This window comes from Bubalus kerabau, chromosome 2 (genome assembly GCF_029407905.1).
Source record: "Bubalus kerabau isolate K-KA32 ecotype Philippines breed swamp buffalo chromosome 2, PCC_UOA_SB_1v2, whole genome shotgun sequence".
Classification (NCBI taxonomy): Eukaryota; Metazoa; Chordata; class Mammalia; order Artiodactyla; family Bovidae; genus Bubalus; species Bubalus kerabau.
Window position 1 is genome coordinate 128,676,071 of NC_073625.1, and position 23,688 is coordinate 128,699,758.

The 23,688-nt window shown below is 39.5% G+C and overlaps 1 protein-coding gene across 19 annotated transcripts in view; it reads right to left on the minus strand.

Annotated features, from left to right (window-relative positions):
• VPS8 (VPS8 subunit of CORVET complex) overlaps nt 1–23,688 on the minus strand; it is a 303,545-nt gene that overhangs the window by 118,969 nt on the left and 160,888 nt on the right. For all 19 annotated transcript variants that reach the window (XR_008710494.1, XR_008710495.1, XM_055568849.1 and 16 more), the window contains 2 exons: nt 22,185–22,274; nt 19,153–19,199 (listed from right to left, as the gene is read on the minus strand). Coding sequence is in view for 17 of the 19 variants with exons in the window: in XM_055568849.1 (XP_055424824.1) it covers nt 19,153–19,199; nt 22,185–22,274 (137 nt within the window). In the remaining 2 variants the exon portion in view is untranslated. The remainder of the gene's footprint in view (nt 1–19,152; nt 19,200–22,184; nt 22,275–23,688) is intronic.

A 23,688-nucleotide genomic window follows, 5' to 3' on the forward strand; every position in this document is an offset into this window, starting at 1 on the left:
CTGTCAAAATTATGTATTTTAGACCTAGAATTTATCTACTCTTTAGGGAATTTCTATTTTAATGACAGAATTGACTCTCATGATGTAAACATTTAAATACATATAAAGGGAGAATTTTAGAAGACTCACACAAGGCTTTCTTTCGTTAGCTTTAAAATAGAGTATATGTATGTCATTTGAAGCATGCGCACACACACATCAACACTCTAAACACACTCCAAAATTCAGGTTGGAGAAAATATTCACTCAGTCTGTGAAAATCAATTAAAATTATAATCTAGTATAATTGGCTATTTCTGGGGAAGGATAAACTATATGTCAGTTTCGAAAAGATTAACTTAAAAATGATTCTAATATTAAAATTTCTGATTTCAAAATATTTGACAAAGAAAATGAATATTTTTCAAGAATAAAAAAGTCTGGTCTAGTCCTTCCCCTTCATTCTAAAAGCTGCACAAAAATAGACCGACCAGTCTAGACTGCTTTTCTAGATCTCTGAGATAGACGACTTCACAGTCTCCTTTAGTGAGTTGCTTTGACAACTGTGGGCCACCTCAGTTTAGTCTAAATCCTCAGTGCCTGAACTCTCTGCTCATTTCCACATATCCAGCCCTTGGAGGTGGTGGCATACTGATGACGACCCAGTACCTTTGGAATGTGAAGTGAAGTTGCTCAGTCGTGTCCGACTCTTTGAGACCCCATAGACGGCAGCCCCCCAGGCTCCCCAGTCCCTGGGATTCTCCAGGCAAGAACACTGGAGTGGGTTGACTAATGACTCACAACCCGTAAGAGCAAAGAAAATTATTTTCCATATAATTTTTATTCAAATCAAGTCACTTCACAAAGCCATGAAGCTGAAGTTTCAGCTTTCCACATATATCCCATGTTAAAAATTCCATAATGGACTCCTGTGCAAATTAAACAAGAACCTGAGTTTGCCAATTTACGTGAAAAAATGCTTTAAATGGGTTAATTATAGGTAGCAAAGACAATAGCTACAATTTGCACGGAACTGTAACATAATCAACAATAATGTTCCACAAAACTGGATAGGTGACTGGCCTAGATGGAAACTTCTCCTCTGGCAAGAAGGAAGCCAGTACTCAGTCTCTTCACTCTCCATGCTGACTCTGCATGCTGTGCAGAGCTGCCGGTATTCCTCAGAGAGGAACAGCTGCAATCCTATATACACTTTTATGAAGCACAGTCCAAAGGAGACAGGCTAACAGCAAAGATGCTGCACATCAAATCAATGTAATAACAGATTGAAGACAGACCTTTAGCGGATAGATTGCTTTCCATTTCCTTACTCTAACAATCAAGTGTCAAAATGTCCTCTTCCAAACCTCAATAGAATTTTTGTTACTTATCTGATACTCATAGGAAAAAGGTGTATTGTTTTGAGTGATCTCCTGCATAAGCAGGAAGAATAGATTTTTAAGCCTAATGATATTATGGATAGAAAAAAAAAAAAAACTTATCTGTATAACCTGATCAAGCACAATATCTGAATCAATTTAATGCTGTACAGACTTCAAATAAAAACTTACAGGTGAGCTAAAACAATTTTTTCTACCACTATAATAGTAATAGTAATAATAATAATAATAATAATCATGCAGGTAACTGCAAGTGTATTTTTCTAACGCAAAGCTCTCCGTATCACTAATATCTGCTACTGACCCTACTAGAAAAGACTGCCTTAATGTGGCCCAAGTAGATTAAAGAGTGAAAAGCTGCAGGTCCCGGCATCTCAGTATAATATAATCTGATACACTTTCAGTTTTGCCTGGGAAACTTGATACCATCTCTCTCCCAAAGGATAGATGGAATTAGAAGAGATAGAAAAAAGGCAGTTCTATGACACCACCACAGAGACAATCTTTAAGTGGGTCAGACTACTATAAATCTATTATGACATCCATACATAATTCTGACCATAAAAAGAACAAAGATTTCTGGTCTCTAGTCTAGCATGCAAAGAGTTTCAGTTCAGTTCAGTCACTCAGTCATGTCCAACTCTTTGCGACCCTATGAATGCCATCCAGCCATCTCATCCTCTGTCATCCCCTTCTCCTCCTGCCCCCAATTCCTCCCAGCATCAGAGTCTTTTCCAATGAGTCAACTCTTCACATGAGGTGGCCAAAGTACTGGAGTTTCAGCTTTAGCATCAGTCCTTCCAAAGAACACACAGGACTGATCTTCAGAATGGACTGGTTGGATCTCCTTGCAGTCCAAGGGACTCTCAGGAGTCTTCAACACCACAGTTCAAAAGCATCAATTCTTCAGCACTCAGCTTTCCTCACAGTCCAACTCTCACATCCATACATGACCACTGGAAAAACCACAGCCTTGACTAGACGGACCTTTGTTGGCAAAGTAATGTCTCTGCTTTTGAATATGCTATCTAAGTTGGTCATAACTTTCCTTCCAAGGAGTAAGGGTCATTAAATTTCATGGCTGCAATCACCATCTGCAATGATTTTGGAGCCCCCCAAAATAAAGTCTGATACTGTTTCCACTGTTTCCCCATCTATTTCACATGAAGTGAGCTTACAAGTTACCAATTCCATCCTCACAGGAAAAAAAGTTGAACAAACTGAAAATCAACAGTTCTTTTTGGATCCATCTGAGAAAGGAGGTCACAGAGCAAACTGCCACCCCTCAAATTTGAGAGTGGTGGATACAAAGTATCACAGCTAGCTGGAGCAGAAGCCCAGAAGCAGAGACCACTGCTGCTGGAACCAGGACTGGGGCAAGAAAACCTACACTCTGACAAACACATCGGAGGTTCAGTGAGGACCAACTTCAGAGTTAAAAATTCCAGAGGGGCTATGTCTTGTCAGGGAGTTCTCATACTTTTGTTAGTTTAACCTCCAGTGGGCTCGCCAGGTTCACTGTGAGGAGTGGAGAAAAATCCCATCATGCTTCAGCAAAGGGAGGGGAAATGTGGCCACTCTGAAATACAATCAGAGTACTTTGTCCTTCTTAACAAGGCCTGCCCTAGGGACTGAAATAGGTACCCCCAAATTCACGTGCTTTAGTCCTAATTCCCAGTTCCTCACAAGGTGAACTTACCTGAAAATAAGATCTTTGCAAATGTATTTAGTTAAGTGAGGATGAGGTTATACTGGAGTAGGGTGGGCCTCTGGTCCAATACAATCAGTGTCCTTCAAAGAAGAAGAAATCTAGACACAAACATACACCCAGGGAGAATGCCAGGTGAAAGCTAAAAACTGGGTGATGCTTCTGCTAGTTCAATTCAGTTCAGTTCAGTCACTCAGTCGTGTCCGACTCTTTGCGACCCCATGAATCGCAGCACGCCAGGCCTCCCTGTCCATCACCAACTCCCGGAGTTCACTCAGACTCACATCCATCAAGTCAGTGATGCCATCCAGCCATCTCATCCTTTGTCATCCCCTTCTCCTCCTGCCCCCAATCCCTCCCAGCATCAGGGTCTTTTACGATGAGTCAACTCTTCGCATCTGGTGGCCAAAGTATTGGAATTTCAGCTTTAGCATCATTCCTTCCAAAGAACACCCAGGGCTGATCTCCTTTAGAAAGGACTGGTTGGATCTCCTTGCAGTCCAAGGGACTCTCAAGAGTCTTTTCCAACACCACAGTTCAAAAGCATCAATTCTTTGGTGCTCAGCTTTCTTCACAGTCCAACTCTCACATCTATACATGACCACTGGAAATGCCAAAGGCTGCGAGCAAATCACCAGAAGCTAGAGACAGGGCACTGAACAGATTCTTTCTCATAGCCCTCAGAAGGCACCAAACCTGCCAACACTAATCATGGGCTTCAAGCCTCCAGAACTGGGATGATAAATTGTTGTTTAAGCCATACACTTTGTGGTGCTTTATTAAGAAAGCCCTGGCCGATCTAATATACCTGCCCTACTACTGGAGAAGGCAATGGCACCCCACTCCAGTACTCTTGCCTGGAAAATCCCATGGATGGAGGAGCCTGGTAGGCTGCAGTCCATGGGGTCGCTAAGTGTCGGACACCACTGAGCGACTTCACTTTCACTTTTCACTTTCATGCATTGGAGAAGGAAATGGCAACCCACTCCAGTATTCTTGCCTGGAGAATCCCAGGGACAGGGGAGCCTGGGGGGCTGCTGTCTATGGGGTCGCACAGAATCAGACACGACTGAAGCGACTTAGCAGCAGCAGCCTTACTATTACATTAGAGCCAAACCAACTGGCTTTTCCTAGAGCATAACTAAGTTGCTGTTGTTCAGTTACTAAGTTGTCTCCAACTCTCTGCAACCTATGGACTGCAGCACACCATGCTTCCTTGTCCATCACTATCTTCTAGAGTTTGCTCAAATTCACATCTATTGAGTCAGTGATACTACCTAATCATCTAATTCTCTGTGGCCCTCTTCTCCTTTTGCCTTCAATTCTTTCCAGCATCAGGGTCTTTTACAATGAGCTGGCTCTTCACATCAGGTAGCCAAAGTAACTAAGCTGAGAAACGCCCAATTCCAGCCTGTCTAGCCTTTCATGTGGGGAAAGGGAAATGCCCAACTCCAGCACCCTCTAGCCTTCTTGTCTCACTTAAAGCGGGGTTGGGGACCGAGAGGTACTTAGGAAGGTCACAGGGGCACTGCCTCAGGAAAAGACTAAAAGCTTATCACAGGACGGTAGACTGCTTCCTTTCACCATTGTCATACCTCACTGTCACATCAGCAGCGCTTCTAAATAACAGGGATATGCAAAGAAAGACCCACACATCTCAGACCCTACTTTAGTAGAAGTCCTGTGTGCTGTGTGCATGTGTGTGCTCAGTTGTGTCCGACTCCCTGTGACCCCATGGACTGCAGCCCACCAGACTCCTCTGTCCAGGGCATTTTCCAGGCAAGAATACTGGAGTGGGTTGCCACTTCCTACTCCAGGGGATCTTCCTCCCAGATAAACATAAAAACTCATACCAAAGGCCTACTTACTTCAAATCCTTTTACACTCTACATTATGTCTAGCTTTCAACAACAACAAAAGTACAGGACATATTAAAACACACAAAGAGATGGCCTGAAGCAACTTTGCAAGCATCAGAATCAGACTCAAATATGGCAGAGATGCTGGAATTACCAGACAGGAATCTAACACAACCATGATTAATATGCTAAGGGATCTAATGGAAAAACTGACAACATATAAGAACATTTGGGTAAAGTAAGCAGAGAAATGATAACACTAAGGAACAATCAAAAGAAAATACCAAAAAGAAAAAACACTAAAAGAAATGAAGAATGTCTTTGATGGGTACATCAATAGTCGGCACACAGCTGAGGAAAGAATCACTGAACTTCACGATATGTCAACAGAAACTTCCAAAACTGCAACACAAAGAGCAAAAAGACTGGGGGTGGGGCTGGGAAATCAAACAGAATATCCAAGAACTATGGGACAAATACAGTTGGTATAATATATACAAGGTGGCAATATGATAAGGATTAAAAAAGAAGGACAAGTTCAGAAGAAATATTTGAAGCAACAATGACTGAGAATGTCATCAAATTAATGAAAGACACCAAACCACAGATCTAGGAAGCTCAGACAGAACCAAGCAGGATAAATAGCAAAAATCTACTGGAGTGGTTAGCCTTTCCCTTCTCCAGGGATCTTCCCAACCCAGGGATCGAACCCAGGTCTCCCACATTGCAGGCAGATTCTTTACCAGCTGAGCCACAAGGGAAAACCAAGAATACTGAAGTGGATAGTCTATCCCTTCTCCAGCAGATCTTCCTGACCCAGGAACTGAACCTGGGTCTCGCAGGTGGATTCTTTACCAACTGAGCTATCAGGGAAGCTCCAAAAAATCTACACTTAGGCATATTATCTCAAAACTGCAGAACATCAAAGACAAAAGAAAAAAACCCAGAAAGAAGCCAGCGGAGTGGGAGGGGGGGTGATGAAGACAACTTCACCTATAGAGAAGCTAGGATAAGAATTATATCAGACTTCTCTTCATAAACCATGAAAGCAAGAAGAGAGTAGAGTGAAATATTTCCAGTGTTGAAAGAAAAATACTAACCTAGAATTCCATATTCAGTAAAATTATCTCTCAAAAGTGAAGAAGTATTAATACTTTCTCAGACAAAAGTTCAGGGAATACATTGTCAGTAAACTTTCCTTTCAAATAATGTTAGTTCTTCGGAAAGAGCAAAAATGATGCAGGTCAGAAATTTGGATCCACATAAAAAAAGGAAGAGCACTGGGAAAGGAATAAATGAAGGTAAAGTAGAAATTTTATTTTCTTATTCTTAATTATCATAACAGATAATAGTGTCAAAAGAATAATAGTAACAATGTGTTCAATGATTATAGTTTATAAATAAGTGAAATGAATGACATCAATATTATAAGACACAGGAGTAAGAAATTATGAATGTTATCTACCGATGAAGTACTACAGTGTTACAGCTGAACTTGGAATTAGTTATAAATGTATAAATCAAAAATCAAAAGGTAACTACTAGAAAAGTATGCTGCTGCTGCTAAGTCACTTCAGTCGTGTCCAACTCTGTGCGACCCCATAGACGGCAGCCCACCAGGCTCCCCCGTCCCTGGGATTCTCCAGGCAAGAACACTGGAGTGGGTTGCCATTTCCTTCTCCAATGCATTAAAGTGAAAAGTGAAAGTGAAGTCGCTCAGTCGTGTCCGACTCTTAGCGACCCCATGGACCGCAGCCTACCAGGCTCCTCCATCCATGGGATTTTCCAGGCAAGAAAGAGTACTGGAGTGGGGTGCCACTGCCTTCTCCGTTGAAGAAGTATAATTAATATATTAAGAGAAGAAAAATGGAATCATATATAAAATGCTCAATTAAAGTCAGAGGAGGCATAAAGGAATAGAAAACAAACAAAAAAGAAACAAAAAACAAAGGTGATGAAAAAAATAGTAGTATAAATAAAACAGAAGAAAGGGTAGGATTTTTTAAAAACCAAAAAGTACCTTAATATGTGTCCTTTTCATTGTAAACAGAAAAATATGAGTTATCTGGGAAGTTTTCTTTAAATATAAAACAAGCAAAGTTTTTGAAACTTTAGTATGTAGCAATCACGTAAAACTTTTCATTGTGTCACGAATTCTAAAAGCAAAGAGCAGACCATTCATTCCAAACTCCTAACAATTGCTCTCATTTTTATTATTAACTTACCAATCTAAACTTTTATCATGGAAATGGCAACCCACTCCAGTATTCTTGCCTGAGAAGTCTTATGGACAGAGGAGTCTGGTGGGCTACAGTCCATGGGGTCACAAAAGAGCTGGATATGACTCAGTGACTAAACAACAACAATAAGCCATCTATGAGGGCAATGAATATGGTAAGCATGAAGCTATCTACATCTCACCACATCATCTAATTATCATTTATTCATACACACAGACAATATGAGTGCATAAAATTTACTGTTATATATTTTTCAGTTTAACATTATTTAAACATTCACACTGCCATGTTTGCCAATTTGGTATTCAATTATGTTTATATATCTTACCATTGCAACACCTACCGTCTTACTTGGGTTTCTCTTACCTTGGAGGTTGGGAATCTCTTCACGGCTGCTCCAGCAAAGCACAGCTGCTGCTCCTTACCTTGGACAAGGGGTATCTCCTCACCGCCGCCCACGCCCAAGGTAAGAGAAACCCAAGTAAGACAGTAGGTATTGCAAGAGGGCATCAGAGGGCAAACAAACTGAAACCATACCTACAGAAAACTAGTCAATCTAATCACACTAGGACCACAGCCTTGTCTAACTCAATGAAACTAAGCCATGCCCCTGGGGCCACCCAAGACGGGCGGGTCATGGTGGACAGGTCTGACAGAATGTGGTCCACTGGAGAAGGGAATGGCAAACCACTTCAGTATTCTTGCCTTGAGAACCCCATGAACAGTATGAAAAAGCAAAATGATAGGATACTGAAAGAGGAACTCCCCAGGTCAGTAGGTGCCCAATATGCTACTGGAGATCAGTGGAGAAATAACTCCAGAAAGAATGAAGGGATGGAGCCAAAGCAAAAACAATACCCAGTTGTGGATGTGACCGGTGATAGAAGCAAGGTCCGATGCTGTAAAGAGCAATATTGCATAGGAACCTGGAATGTCAGGCCCATGAATCAAGGCAAATTGGAAGTGGTCAAACAAGAGATGGCAAGAGTGAATGTCGACATTCTAGGAATCAGCAAACTGAAATGGACTGGAATGGGTGAATTTAACTCAGATGACCATTATATCTACTACTGCGGGCAGGAATCCCTCAGAAGAAATGGAGTAGCCATCATGGTCAACAAGAGTTCAAAATGCAGTACTTGGATGCAATCTCAAAAACGACAGAATGATCTCTGTTCGTTTCCAAGACAAACCATTCAATATCACAGTAATCCAAGTCTATGCCCCAACCAGTAATGCTGAAGAAGCTGAAGTTGAACAGTTCTATGAAGACCTACAAGACCTTTTAGAACTAACACCCAAAAAAGATGTGCTTTTCATTATAGGGGACTGGAATGCAAAAGTAGGAAGTCAACAAATACCAGGGCAAATTTGGCCTTGGAATACAGAATGAAGCAGGGCAAAGGCTAATAGAGTTTTGCCAAGAAAATGCACTGGTCATAGCAAACACCCTCTTCCAACAACACAAGAGAAGACTCTACACGTGGACATCACCCGATGGTCAACACCAAAATCAGACTGATTATATTCTTTGCAGTCAAAGATGGAGAAGCTCTATACAGTCAGCAAAAACAAGACCAGGAGCTGACTGTGGCTCAGACCATGAACTCCTTATTGCCAAATTCAGACTTAAATTGAAGAAAGTAGGGAAAACCACTAGACCATTCAGGTATGACCTAAATCAAATCCCTTATGATTATGCAGTGGAAGTGAGAAATAGATTTAAGGGCCTAGATCTGATAGAGTGCCTGATGAACTATGGAATGAGGTTCGTGACATTGTACAGGAGACAGGGATCAAGACCATTTCCATAGAAAAGAAATGCAAAAAAGCAAAATGGCTGTCTGGGGAGGCCTTACAAATAGCTGTGAAAAGAAGAGAAGCAAAAAGCAAAGGAGAAAAGGAAAGATATAAGCATCTGAATGCAGAGTTCCAAAGAACAGCAAGAAGAGATATGAAAGCCTTCTTTAGCGATCAATGCAAAGAAATAGAGGAAAACAACAGAATGGGAAAGACTAGGGATCTCTTCAAGAAAATTAGAGATACCAAAGGAACATTTCATGCCAAGATGAGCTCGATAAAGGACAGAAATGGTATGGACCTAACAGAAGCAGAAGATATTAAGAAGAGATGGCAAGAATACACAGAAGAACTGTACAAAAAAGATCTTCACGACCCAGATAATCACGACGGTGTGATCACTGACCTAGAGCCAGACATCCTGGAATGTGAAGTCAAGTGGGCCTTAGAAAGTATCACTACGAACAAAGCTAGTGGAGGTGATGGCATTCCAGGTGAGCTATTTCAAATCCTGAAAGATGATGCTGTGAAAGTGCTGCACTCAATATGCCAGCAAATTTGGAAAACTCAGCAGTGGCCACAGGACTGGAAAAGGTCAGTTTTTATTCCAATCCCAAAGAAAGGCAATGCCAAAGAATGCTCAAACTACCGCACAACTGCACTCATCTCACACACTAGTAAAGTAATGCTCAAAATTCTCCAAGCCAGGCTTCAGCAATACACGAACTGTGAACTTCCAGTTGCTCAAGCTGGCTTTAGAAAAGGCAGAGGAACCAGAGACCAAACTGCCAACATCCGCTGGATCATCGAAAAAGCAAGAAAGTACCAGAAAAACATCTATTTCTGCTTGATTGACTATGCCAAAGCCTTTGACTGTGTGAATCACAATAAACTCTGGAAAATTCTGAAAGAGATGGGAATACCAGACCACCTGACCTGCCTCTTGAGAAATCTGTATGCAGGTCAGGAAGCAATGGTTAGAACTGGACATGGAACAACAGACTGGTTCCAAATAGGAAAAGGAGTACATCAAGGCTATATATTGTCACCTTGCTTATTTAACTTATATGCAGAGTACATCATGAGAAATGCTGGGCTGGAAGAAACACAAGCTGGAATCAAGATTGCCGGAAGAAATATCAATAAGCTCAGATATGCAGATGACACCACTCTTATGGCAGAAAGTGAAGAGGAACTCAAAAGCCTCTTGATGAAAGTGAAAGTGGAGAGTGAAAAAGTTGGCTTAAAATTCAACATTCAGAAAACGAAGATCATGGCATCTGGTCCCATCACTTCATGGGAAATAGATGGGGAAACAGTGTCAGACTTTATTTTTTTGGGCTCCAAAATCACTGCAGATGGTGACTGCAGCCATGAAATTAAAAGACATTTACTCCTTGGAAGGAAAGTTATGACCAACCTAGACAGCACATTGAAAAGCAGAGACATTACTTTGCCTATAAAGGTCCATCTAGTCAAGGCTATGGTTTTTCCAGTGGTCATGTATGGATGTGAGAGTTGGACTGTGAAGAAAGCTGAGAGCTGAAGAATTGATGCTTTTGAACTGTGGTGTTGGAGAAGACTCTTGAGAGTCCCTTGGACTGCAAGGAGATCCAACCAGTCTGTTCTGAAGGAGATCAGCCCTGGGATTTCTTTGGAAGGAATGATGCTAAAGCTGAAACTCCAGTACTTTGGCCACCTCATGTGAAAAGTTGACTCATTGGAAAAGACTCTGATGCTGGGAGGGACTGGGGGCAGGAGGAGAAGGGGACAACAGAGGATGAGATGGCTGGATGGCATCACTGACTTGATGGACGTGAGTCTGAGTGAACTCTGGGAGTGGGTGATGGACAGGGAGGCCTGGCATGCTGCGATTCATGGGGTCGCAAAGAGTCGGACAAGACTGAGCGACTGAACTGAACTGATCTTACCATTTAGATAGCTGCTTCCCTCATCTACTTTCTTAGACAGTTTTTTCACTATAAGTATGCTGACAGGGATAATTTAATATTAACTACTTTTTTCTTATGGTATTTTCTTAGAATATATTTTCCAAAATGGACTCACTGGAGCAAAGCAGATGTATAACCTTAGAGTGCTTAATACATATAGGTTGAACTATGAAAAGAAAGAAAGTGGACTAAAAGGAAGGAACACATATTGAAAGGGCAGGGAGAACAACCCTGTATCCCATGAACAAATAGTTTAATACTACTGAGGAACAAAGGGGAAAAGAGAAATGGCAAAATGGAAGAAAATTCAGTTGAACCAATACTCCTGAATAAAATTAAGAAGGGTCTTTTATATCATAAATCCAGGATTTTACCCTGGCTAACAGAAGCTAAAAGAACTTTGAGAAAGGGAAACAGAACATTATCATTATTTGGCTGTTTGAAAATAGAAGTAGAAAAATTAAGAGGGCTGATTACGAGAACAGCAACAGAGACCAGGAGAGTGATATTGAAGGCATGAACGAGGGGAGTGGAGGGGGCCAAGAGGAGGACTCACATATAAGAGATAGCCAAGAGGTACATTTTGATGATTAACTTATTCTGTGTAGTAGGGCTGAAAAGGTGCAGAGGAGCGGTGAAGAAAAGTTAAACTCATCATCGCACCTAGTATTTTATTTAAAACGCTTACACTACAATTGTCTCTGAAGCCAGGGTCCCATCCTATTCACCATTTTATCTCCCATGCCTGTCACAGTGCTTAGTATGCTAATAGTTACTCAGTAAGTTTTTAAATGAAATAAATGTGTGGATACTGCCATTTGCTAAGAAAGAAAATAAAGGAGGAGAAACTCATTGAGATTGAAAAAACAGTATAATTCTGAGCTATTTCAATCTCTCACACGTTGCTTAGCAGACAACAATCTCACTATAGAGAATTATTAAGGAATAAAGATATAATTGAATGTAAGCTATCTATCTATCCACCCATCCATCCAATCATCTAGTTACCTGAAAGGAGATTAGGAGATGATGATATGTAAGGATTTAGAAGACTGAACTTGAGCTGCTGGCAAAAATACTAACCCGAGATAGAGTATCTGATGGTGAGTCTGGCCAAGTAGGCACTCACTGAAATAGGAATGAATTTTTATATGTTAAAGTTCATGAAGATATATAATATTCTTTTCTTTTTAACTTTGAAATATGCTATTTCAACACTGTGTCAATATCTTAAAATATCCCTTCAAAATTATCCAGAGAAACAGTGACAGATACAAGTTAAATCAATGTATAACCATTTCCATAATCTATGTTTTTGTTCCTTGGCAAAGACACTCATTTCCTTAGCAATGTTCAATTTTTACTTTATTTTGATTAAAGACTTAGAAACACAATGTGATGTTTTATATGTTTTTTTTCCTACAAGAAAATCATACCACATATTTTAGAGGCATCCAGAACATTGTTAACAAAGGCTAAAATCGACATTACTGAGAAACCTGTACTGAGGAAAATACTATAAATATAAACACACTTGTACACTCTTCATCCTTATGAAGCTCATAGCCCCACAAAAACGATCAGTGTCCTTTTGCATTGTCCCTCAAGCATCCCCACTGTACAAAGGACCTGCACCTGGATGTAAACGTATCAGAACTGCGGTTAAGAATTCCTGGCCAGCAGGAAGGCACATGGGGAGTAGGGGTGGGGTAGAGTTTTATGTAGCAGCTGTCTCAAAAGAAGGAAATTGGAGGAGGATGCAAATCCTTTCTCTCCCAGGCTGTGGGCCTCAATTCAGGCAAATAATTTGCTTCTGGAGGATTAACCTCCCTCCCTTCAAAACTATCTAATCTTTCTATATACAAATGCCACCAATATCTTTGTAGGTCAATTAATTCTACAAAGGACATTATTTACAGAGCAAAGGTAACTTAAAGACATTGGGATAAAGAAAATAGAGAAATACACATGAGAATTCAACTAGATTATTGGTTCCCTAAAAAATGCTGTTGACAAAATAATGAAATAATAAACTCTTGCTTTAAGTACTCAATAAATACAAGTAAATTTTAAATCAAATATGCATAAACCACACACACAGACACACACACACACGAATGAGGGCAAATCCTACTAACTCAGGTTTTTGGGGCAAGAGGGAAAAAAAGCAATATTCTGATTTGACACATATATATAAGCAGTCCCCATCTCAAAATAATTTTCTTTCATTTTCTCTACTTTCCAGAATGCCGCTATAGGAGCTTCATGAGAGGAAAAACCTGGATGTTTAAAAAAAAACAACTAATCTCGAGAATATACAAGCAACTCCTACAGCTCAACTCCAGAAAAATAAATGACCCAATCAAAAAATGGGCCAAAGAACTAAATAGACATTTCTCCAAAGAAGACATCCAGATGGCTAACAAACACATGAAAAGATGCTCAACATCACTCATTATCAGAGAAATGCAAATCAAAACCACTATGAGGTACCATTTCACGCCAGTCAGAATGGCTGCGATCCAAAAGTCTACAAGTAATAAATGCTGGAGAGGGTGTGGAGAAAATCTAATACAGTTATGTAAAGTTTAAAAATAAAATAAAATTAAAAAAAAAAAAAAAAAAAAAAAAGGGAACCCTCTTCCACTGTTGGTGGGAATGCAAACTAGTACAGCCACTATGGAGAACAGTGTGGAGATTCCTTACAAAACTGGAAATAGACCTGCCTTATGACCCAGCAATCCCACTGCTGGGCATACACACCGAGGAAACCAGAATTGAAAGAGACACGTGTACCCCAATGTTCATCGCAGCACTGTTTATAATCGCCAGGACATGGAAGCAACCTAGATGTCCATCAGCAGATGAATGGATAAGAAAGCTGTGGTACATATACACAATGGAGTATTACTCAGCCATTAAAAAGAATACATTTGAATCAGTTCTAATGAGGTGGATGAAACTGGAGCCTATTATACAGAGTGAAGTAAGCCAGAAAGAAAAACACCAATACAGTATACTAACGCATATATATGGAATTTAGAAAGATGGTAACAATAACCCTGTGTACGAGACAGCAAAAGAGACACTGATGTATAGAACAGTCTTATGGACTCTGTGAGAGAGGGAGAGGGTGGGAAGATTTGGGAGAATGGCATTGAAACATGTAAAATATCATGTATGAAACGAGTTGCCAGTCCAGGTTCGATGCACGATACTGGATGCTTGGGGCTGGTGCACTGGGACGACCCAGAGAGATGGAATGGGGAGGGAGGAGGGAGGAGGGTTCAGGATGGGGAACACATGTAGACCTGTGGCGGATTCATTTTGATATTTGGCAAAACTAATACAGTTATGTAAAGTTTAAAAATAAAATAAAATTTAAAAAAAAATAAAAAATAAAAAAAAGTCTTACTGCTTAAGAAAAACAGAAAGAGAACAATCAAAGGTAAAAATAGTTTGAAGTTGTCTGCCAGGGAAAACTGCTAGGCAGAACCAGTCTACCTTCTCTTGATGTTCTTTTGACCCTAAACACCTTTTTCTACACTCCCCTCGGTTCCCACTTCAGATTTCCCAATACCTGCAAAGATTCTAATCCTTTACTTCAGATCAGGCAACAGCATACTCATTTACAAAGGCTAAACTGTGATGGGAAATCATTCAGAGATCAACGTAAACTAGTCCATACTACCTTGAGGTCAACTGGCACTGAAAAAGGGCTTTTTTCAAAGTTGTGTATACTTCACTGTATTCATATGGTAACTGTACATTCTCACTGTAAAAGTGTCACATGATACAGAAATTGACAAGCAACTGGCAAGAGTTTTGAGTGTTTTGATTGGGGCATGGAAGAAGTTAATCTTGGATTTTACCTAGGATCAATACTATATTTCTGAATGTGCTAATAAAGTGGAGAGCTTGAAGAAGTGTGTGCACCCTGCACCCCTTGAAAGAAGAGGACAGAGTGGGAGGAGGCAGAGTTTAGAGGGCACTCAAGACAAACTATAATTCAGAACTTGGTGTAAGGCAGGCTTTGGAAGCAATGCCTCCTTACTTTCTCTGAACTCAACCTTCCTAACCTTCCTCCCGCTCAATCCAGAATTCAATGTACATATTATCAGTGATGGGGTTCAGGACACACTTTCCCAAAATATAGCATGTTGGCATATTGATGGACTCTCTGCCCTTCCCCTTCTCCCACGGAACAGATCATAAGACTACCTTATGAAAGGTTGGAGAAGGAAATGGTAACCCACTCCAGTATTCTTCCCTGAAGAATTCCATGGACAGAGGAGCCTGGTGGGCTACAGTCTATGGGGTCACAAAGTATCAGACATGAGTGAGTGACTAACACTGACTTACTACTTATGAAAGGTATTCTCTCTCTTCCTAGAGGGAAGGAGCTTCCTCATCTCTGAAGACAGAGACACTGAGAGGAATCCAAACAAACATTCTTGCTAAGTTTCCCCCGGTGTATTAATTACCCTTAGCTCATAGCCTTCAGTCCTAGTACATTTGTCCATGACTTTCTACTCTTTGTCAAACCTAGCATAAAATGCTCAGGTTTAAGTGCTTCTTCAGGTCTTCATTTCCTTATCAAAGTTTCCATATCACATAAAACACTCAATAAATTTGTATGCCTTTCTCTTCTTAACCTGCCTATAACCTAGACAGGTAGAAGGAAAACAGTTTTTCCTACCCTCACTAGTATGATAGATTAACATTGTGAATCAAACAGGCTTTTATGGGTTAATTGAGACACGATCATTTAAAATACTGTTTATTTAAAAATGATTGTACTGAAACGCCAAACATCAAATTTAAAATAAATTTACAGCATAATCAAAACTGATGCCTGCCTCCTAGGTAAGACATAAAGTAAGAGGATGAAGTGTAATGGGTTCTGGGTTGGGACTCTCAAAGCGGAACACTAGGTCTTTGACATCTTGGATATGGTGGATCAGTAGGAAAGTATGCTCTCTTTAAAGGTGGAGCTGAAGTTTTCAGTCTTTTTCTGTTAAAGAAAAAATTATCCAGGACACTTGTTAAAATGGTAAGGTAGACTTTATTTGGACTATCATGATAGGCATGAGGAATACAATGGGGTGTTGCAGTAAGGGAGACAGACTGGGCTCAACTCAAACACAAGAAGTGGAGATTTATAGCCATGGGGTAGGGGGCAGTCCATGGATAGAAAATTACTAAGAGCATAGGATAATTCTTTGACAAACTGACCTAACAGAATACTTGCTGAAGGCAGGCCAGGATGATCAGATATTTCCTGGGGCGGTGGTAGGGAACAAGAAATTTGGACAGATATCAAGGGTGACCAGATATTGAGGGTAAGGACTCTGGCTAAACTGACATAGCAGGATTCTTCAAAATACACTCCACAAAAACAGAGATGGAAGCCCAAGGTCAGACCTAGTGGAGCAGAGGGCTCAGAGGAGTCTGAATAAAGTTTGGTCAAGAGGAGAATCTTTGTCAACTCTTAATTTCTCTAGGCTAAAGTAAAGCTGGCGACCTGGCTCTTATCAAAAGTGAGGACATTCTAGGTCATGTGGCTTTGTGGGGAGAGGAAAGGGAAAGGACTGTGTGTGCACTGCTTCTCTCTGAAGTAGGTAAGACACAGCCTCAGAGCTGAATTGATGTGACAAGGAAGGAGTAATATGTGAAAAGTTAACTTAGAGTTAATTATCCTGGGTTGGGAGATATGTAGGGAGATAAAATATACTGCTATTGTTTAGTCGCTAAGTTGCATCTGATTCTTTTGTAACCTCATGGACAATAGCCTGCCAGGCTCCTCTGTCTATGGGATTTCCCAGGCAACAATACTGGAGTGGGTTGCTATTTCCTTTTCCAGGGGATTTTCCTGACCTGGGAATTGAACTTGTGTCCCCTACATTGGCAGGCAGATTCTTTACCACTGAGCCACCAGGGATATATTGAGTAAATGTAAAATTACTTGTGTTTTGCTAGTGAACAAAACAATTGTCAGAGTTCTTCTAAAGGATCTTTAATTTAGTCGCTCATATGTTATAAAGGATCTTACCTTATAACATATTTATAATCTAGGTATAGGTAATAATAGAGCAGGACTTTTCATGGAAGACCTCTAATACTCTTGTGATTTGCCATTTTTATTACTGTGAAGTTTAACTAAATTAAATATCAGAGCAATAGCATAGCAAATGACTATACTGATACTATACCTAATACTCTTTTTAAAAATTAAGATTTCAACACCATTGTCCTCTATACTTTGCTACATATGAGAAAAGACCAAGTTCAAAGCTGAACTTCTCTGTCCTTCCAGCTTGAGTATCTCCAGGTAGGATGGTTGGAGAACAAGGACTCAGTTAAATTATTCAAGGGGAAGAGGAGTCAGGTCTTAAGAGAATGGACCTGATACTGGTGGGATAGAAGGAATTCTGATCTGGGGAAAAAAGGTACATGGGATCCAGAGAAAGGGCTGGGCACCTCCTTCCTCTTCCACTTAGCTCAGTCCTCCTTGGCCCCATATCCCTTCTTCTCAGCTCCACCCTCAGCCCCATCCTTCTCCCAGCTTTCTTCCTTCCCTCCTACCCCTAATCATAATTCTAAGGTATCTCCATCAGTTAATTCCAGCAGTGGGCTAGGGCCCAAACTGGATCTGAAGGAAGAACAAATGACTCATACAAATTATAAAAAGATGTTGAGCCTCAGTAATTTCTGCAACCAGGGAATTAAAACATAGATACTTTGAAAAGGTATTGAACTGGAGCTCAGGAGGGTATGTAGTCAGACTGCTTTTCTCAACATCCACACATCTGTATGACTCAATTTAAAGAAGCATAATCTGGTTAAGGTTTAAACGATAGAAATTTCAAAAAATTTTTACATTCTACAAAATTCCTGGTATTTCGGCATTTAAATACGCAGAGAATACTAGAATAACCAAAATTTTTTATTTTTATAATAATATACTTTGGCCACCTGATGCGAATTGCTGACTCATTTGAAAAGACCTTGATGCTGGGAAAGATTGAGGGCAGGAGAAAGGGACGACAGAGGATCAGATGGTTGGATGGCATCACGAACTCAATGGACATGAGTTTGGGTAAACTCCGGGAGCTGGTGATGGACAGGGAGGCCTGTCGCGCTGTAGTTCATGGGGTCGCAAAGAGTGGGACACGACTAAGCAACTGAACTGAATCTCAAAAGTAAGTATATGACTGTTTTCAATGGCTAGTGTACGTTACAAGGCATGTGAAAGCTATGTCACCCTAGAATATTACATTCAAGTCAGTGATGCTTAACTCCAGATGTACATCATGATAACTCTGTGGGGTTGGGCTCAGGCACCTATATTTTTAAAAGTTTCTTAGGTGATTCTGACACACAATTCTGGTTAAGAGTGACTGTCTTAAAACTGTTAGTTGCTCAGTCATGTCCGATTCTTTGCAACCCATGGACTGTAGCCTGCCAGGCTCCTCTGTCCATGAAATTCTCCAGGCAAGAATACTGAAATGGGCAGCCATTCACTTCTCCAGGGTACCTTCCCAACCCAGGGATCAAAGCCAGGTCTCCTGCATTGCAGGCAGATTTTACTGTCTGAGCCACCAGGGCAGGAAGACATTAAGATCTCACACACAGAGCTGCTTTGCTTACAAACCCATTACTAATCTCATCATCTCCTTGGTTTAGTTTTTATTTGATGAGTATTACAGGAGCACGTAAAGAAACATTTAAACTTTCCTTCCCATACCTCCAGAAAGTTATTTAAAACTAAACATTTCAAATGAAAGTTTAAAAAGTAATACATTTAAAGGTGGGCTGGGAACTAGGTTATTTACTTTGAAAAATAAAGCTGTCAATCTACAGTATAGAATAAGGAATCAGAAGGAGTGATGCTACCAGAGGCAGGGGAAGCTAGATGGTCATCAAATTCTTCCTGAAACATGTCCGAATGGCATGCCTTCATTATTTTCTTTACATAGATGACAATTTATCATGTAGGTTCACATTCAAATGGGAAGGAAAATATACCTTCAAGATGTAATCAATTTTCCAATCATGTATTTAGAATAATCTCTGTAACCAGTACTCCTGCTATTATTAAAAATCAAGAGCTAACTATACCATCTGGATATCATGAGTCAGTTTCTAAAACTCAATTCATTTCCTTTGGTTTTTCATCCATGTATTATGAAAAACCAAATTTTATAAACATACCTTGGGTCAAGAAGGCTTCTTAAAAACTTGAAAAGCAAAACCTGGTTCTGAACAGAAAAATAAAGAATACAATTAAATATTAAAACAAACTCTTTCAACTATGCTGTGATAAAGAATTTTAGAACATCCCTTTAAAAAGCATGCATGCATATGTTTACTTCTAGTAAGCTCTCTGTGCAGATCTAAGAAATGCTGAAGAATCATTTGGAGGTCACTTCTTCTCAGTAATTCTAATCATTGTCACATATTCAATTCTGAGTGCAGAAGAAATATAAATACATTGTTTTGCCCCTCAACCCTTGCCAAAAAAAAAAAAAAAAAATGCCCTCTACTGAGACAAATCCTGTAACAGTTCCCAGCATGAAGACCCTTGGAATGGGTCCAGAGCAAGTGCTCCGACCTGCTCTGGCTGCACAGATGGGTTCCCCCTGCCTCACCTGGTTCTCCCTGTGACAATGGCCAACTGTGAGACAGTTAATCTAGGTGAGGCTCAAATAGCAACCACCACCAAAAAAGCTCATTAACTTTCCAATATAATCAACTACAGAAGAGATGGCAAACTACAACAAGTTAAACCTGCTGTGCTGCAGTCCATGGGGTCACAAAGAGTCGGATACGACTGAGTGACTGAACAACAACAATACTGCATGATATAAAAATTTATAACAATTCACTCATTAGTGCACAGGCGAGGCTTACCATGAAGCAAACATATCAATTACACTAGGCCACCATAAAGCAATCATACTGCTTTTTCATTATCAATGCATGAGTTGTTATGCTTGTAAATAAATACAAATTTCTTTTTCACATTTTTTCATTTCTGATGTCATGTTTTAATAATATATATAACATATACAGTGCTTTTATAAGATAATATTGATATGAGTACTGATGGATGATTCATCTTATAAATATACAACAGTATTGATAAATTTTGTTCAGTACCGTAAATATATTTTCTCTTCCTTAAGATTTTCTTAATAACATTTTCATTTCTCTAGCTCACTTATTCTAAGAATACAGTATATAATACATATAATAGACAAAGCATGTGTTAACTGAAGGTTTCTGTTACTGGTAAGGTTCCCAGCCAACAGCAGGCTATCAGTAGTTAGACGAAAGTTATATAGGGACTTTTGACTGCATTGAGATTGGCACCCCTAACCCCTGCGTTGTTCCAGAGTCAACTGTACATGTTTTTATATTCTTATCACTTTATCAGTGTGCTTTTGGCCCATGGCCTCCCTTGTGGCTCAGCTGAAAAAGAATTCGCCTGCAATGTGGGAGACCTGGGTTCAATCCATGGGTTGGGAAGATCTCCTGGAGAAGGCAAAGGCTACCCACTCCAATATTCTGGCCTGAAGAATTCCATGGACTATATAGTCCATGGGGTCACAGAGTCCGATCCAAATGAGTGACTTTTCTCTTCTTTCTTTTGGCCCACAGCCAAAAGAAATATTCACTGAATTAATAGATGACTCCTTATCTTGAGTTAATGGGCCTCATCATACTGGACAACCAACCCTATAGACTCAGGAGTCATTTTTTACTCCACCCATCACATTCACCTAATTTCCAAGCCCCACACATTTTATCTCACAAATGTATCTTACGCTTGTCCTCTGCACTGGCACTGCTTTCATCCTGTCCTAACCATTTCTTGCCAAGACCTTTTGCCTTCCAACTGGTCTCGCCTCTATTTGCTCTCTTTGCCAGCCCATTCTCCACACACAGTTAATATTCTATCAAATGAATCTACCGGTATCACTCCTTTGCTTAAAAAAAAAAACTTCAGTCTCCAGCACATAGGAGATAGAGCATAATTTCTTAGCATTATATATATGACTGTTCAATATCAGCCCCCAAACTCTTATTTTCCAGTCTCTATACATTTAATTCCTTCCTTCCAATATACCTTTTACAGATTAATATAATGCTTCTTCCACCATCGTCTTCACCACATCATTCTCTGAATATGAATGCTGCTTCATGCCTTCAAGTCTTTACTCACCCAGAGCCCATTATCTAGAATGCCCTTTTCAATTCTCTGCCTGGAAAACTGATACTAATTATTCAAGACCCGGTTTGGGCATATCTGGGAACACTTGTCTGACTTGCTCACACAGTCTGTCACTCTCTCCCTTGTTCCTACAGCACTTTTTATGTATGTCTGGTGTAGAGCTTATAACACTACACTGTGGTTATATAAGTGCTTCTCTATTCCACAGGAAAAATTAAGAAAAAGACTATATTCTTATTAGTGCCCCCCAGCCTACCATACTGTGGTACAGAGTGGGGCCACAGTAGTATGTAGTGTGAATATGAATGAATGAAATCAATCAAATCCATATCTTTTATCACTCAAGCCAGCTGCTCCCTCCGCCACTACTTTGGTTTCCCTCTTGCATACTTAACTTCTACTACTATAATTACTACCTGAGGACTCTCGGTTGTGCTACATGCCCCTGTCATTGTCCTAATCTCTATCACTTGTGGCCACAATGGTAGTGAGCAAAACTCACTACCACAGTAGTGACAAATGGAATGCTGGTCCATTAAACAGTACTTCAAACTGAGCATCCAGTATTCAGCATTAAAACAGCTGTATTCTAGCTAAGATTTCCCCCCAGAAAAGTTCTAAATAGACAGCATTAGCCCAATAGGAGCATGATAGAAATCTAAACAAATAACATGAACTCTGAAGAGAATGTGGTCACAGTCACTATAGAAAAAAATAAGAGTTGGGGAGTGGCAGGGGAGGACCCTCTGTGGATTACGATTTTAGAGTAAGTACAGGTTATATTTCCAAAAATGTTTCTGTGATGGTAATATTCATTATGCATAAAGATAAACTCCCTCATTTCTAGACTCAGATTATCACAGAATTTCTTCTAAGCATGCCCACGCACACACACGATTTGCAGAAACTGCTATTAAGGCAACAACGAGTGGAAGAAACCATTACAATAAAGATTTCTTAGGTGGGTATTCAGTAACTGCCTCTCCACTAGATGTTCTGCAGAATTTACCTGGAGTTTCTTAATGACTGTTTCGATCTGTTCAGAAAAGTGAGTAGCAACCAGCTCTGCAGCTTTACAGGGCTTCAGGGCCACAAGTTCCTGGAACAAAAGAAAAAGATAAAATAATCTTCAGTGTTAAATTTAAATAGAATTTCCACAAATGTGATGCATAATACCAACATCAATACTTTCACGAGCTTCTATACTGCTTTTCAGAAGACCTCAATATAAGGGCCACAATTTAAAGACATATTGCAAGTGAGCAAAATCAGAAAAACATCATGTAAAAAAAAATCAGATTTTTATATAAAAGGTAATTCAGAATTCGTAGAAAAGGAAAGCACTAAAATTCTGGATTTAGGCCATGATATCTACAGGATGAATGGTAAGAACAAAAGCTCCCCAAATTCCCTGCCAGTGAATTTACCCTTGAGCTTAAAGTAATAGCTTAAAGAAGTGGGAAAAAAAAACCCACACACAGTTGCTATTTCTTTAGCTAAGACTTCTGAAACTTTACCTCCAACGCCTTGTAGATTTTAAAACCAAAATTGTCTTAAGAAATTAACTTAAGGTCATAAGTCTCAAATGACACTAAGAGGTTGACCACTGTTAATAAGACCTATTTCTGTCAAATCTAAGACTTGCCATCTGCCCTCTCCTTGAACTTTCCTAGACACTACTGGCTATCCCTTTCTTCTTGAAACTCTCTTCTTACTTGGTTTCTGTGACCCTATTCTACCTTTTCAATTGTATGATCCATGGCTAAAATGCAAAGACTGTCTATAGATCAACATACTATACTGTCAAATAAAAATACAATGAACTATCATGACTGCAATATTCATGATATATATCTAATAATTTTGTGTTGTATTTTAGGATTAATAATACTTAGCTGACACAAATAACTGTAGTTTATACTATTTTCATATAACACATCTCAAAATAGAAAAGGCACAACTAATCAATATCACATATAAAAAGGGGGATATTACTATTGATCTTCAGATATTAAAAAGATAAACTATTATGAATTAATCTATGTCCAGAATTTGAAAATTTAGTCAAAATGGCTAAATTCTTAGAAAAATGTAATTCAATAAACTGACTTAAGAAACAGAAAATCTGCATTGATTAGTAGTCACTAAAGAAATTGAATGAATAGTCAAAAATCTTCCTATATAAAACACTCCAGGCCCACATAGCTTCACTGATAAATTCCCAGCAATCATTTAGGGAAGAAATAATTACAAAGTTAATTAATCTCTTACAGAGAATAGAAAAAAGGACACTTCTTCAGCTCATTATATAAAGGTACCAAACCTCTGATACCTAAACCCTGTAGAACATAAGGAAAGAAGGAAAATTACACATTGGTCTTAATTGCGAACATTGATAAAGACAGAATCTAACAATGTATAAAAAAGATAATATAACAGGCTCTAAGTTGCATTTATCCATAGAATTCAAGGCTGATTTAATATCAATAAAATTTATGACAAAAACAGAAAAA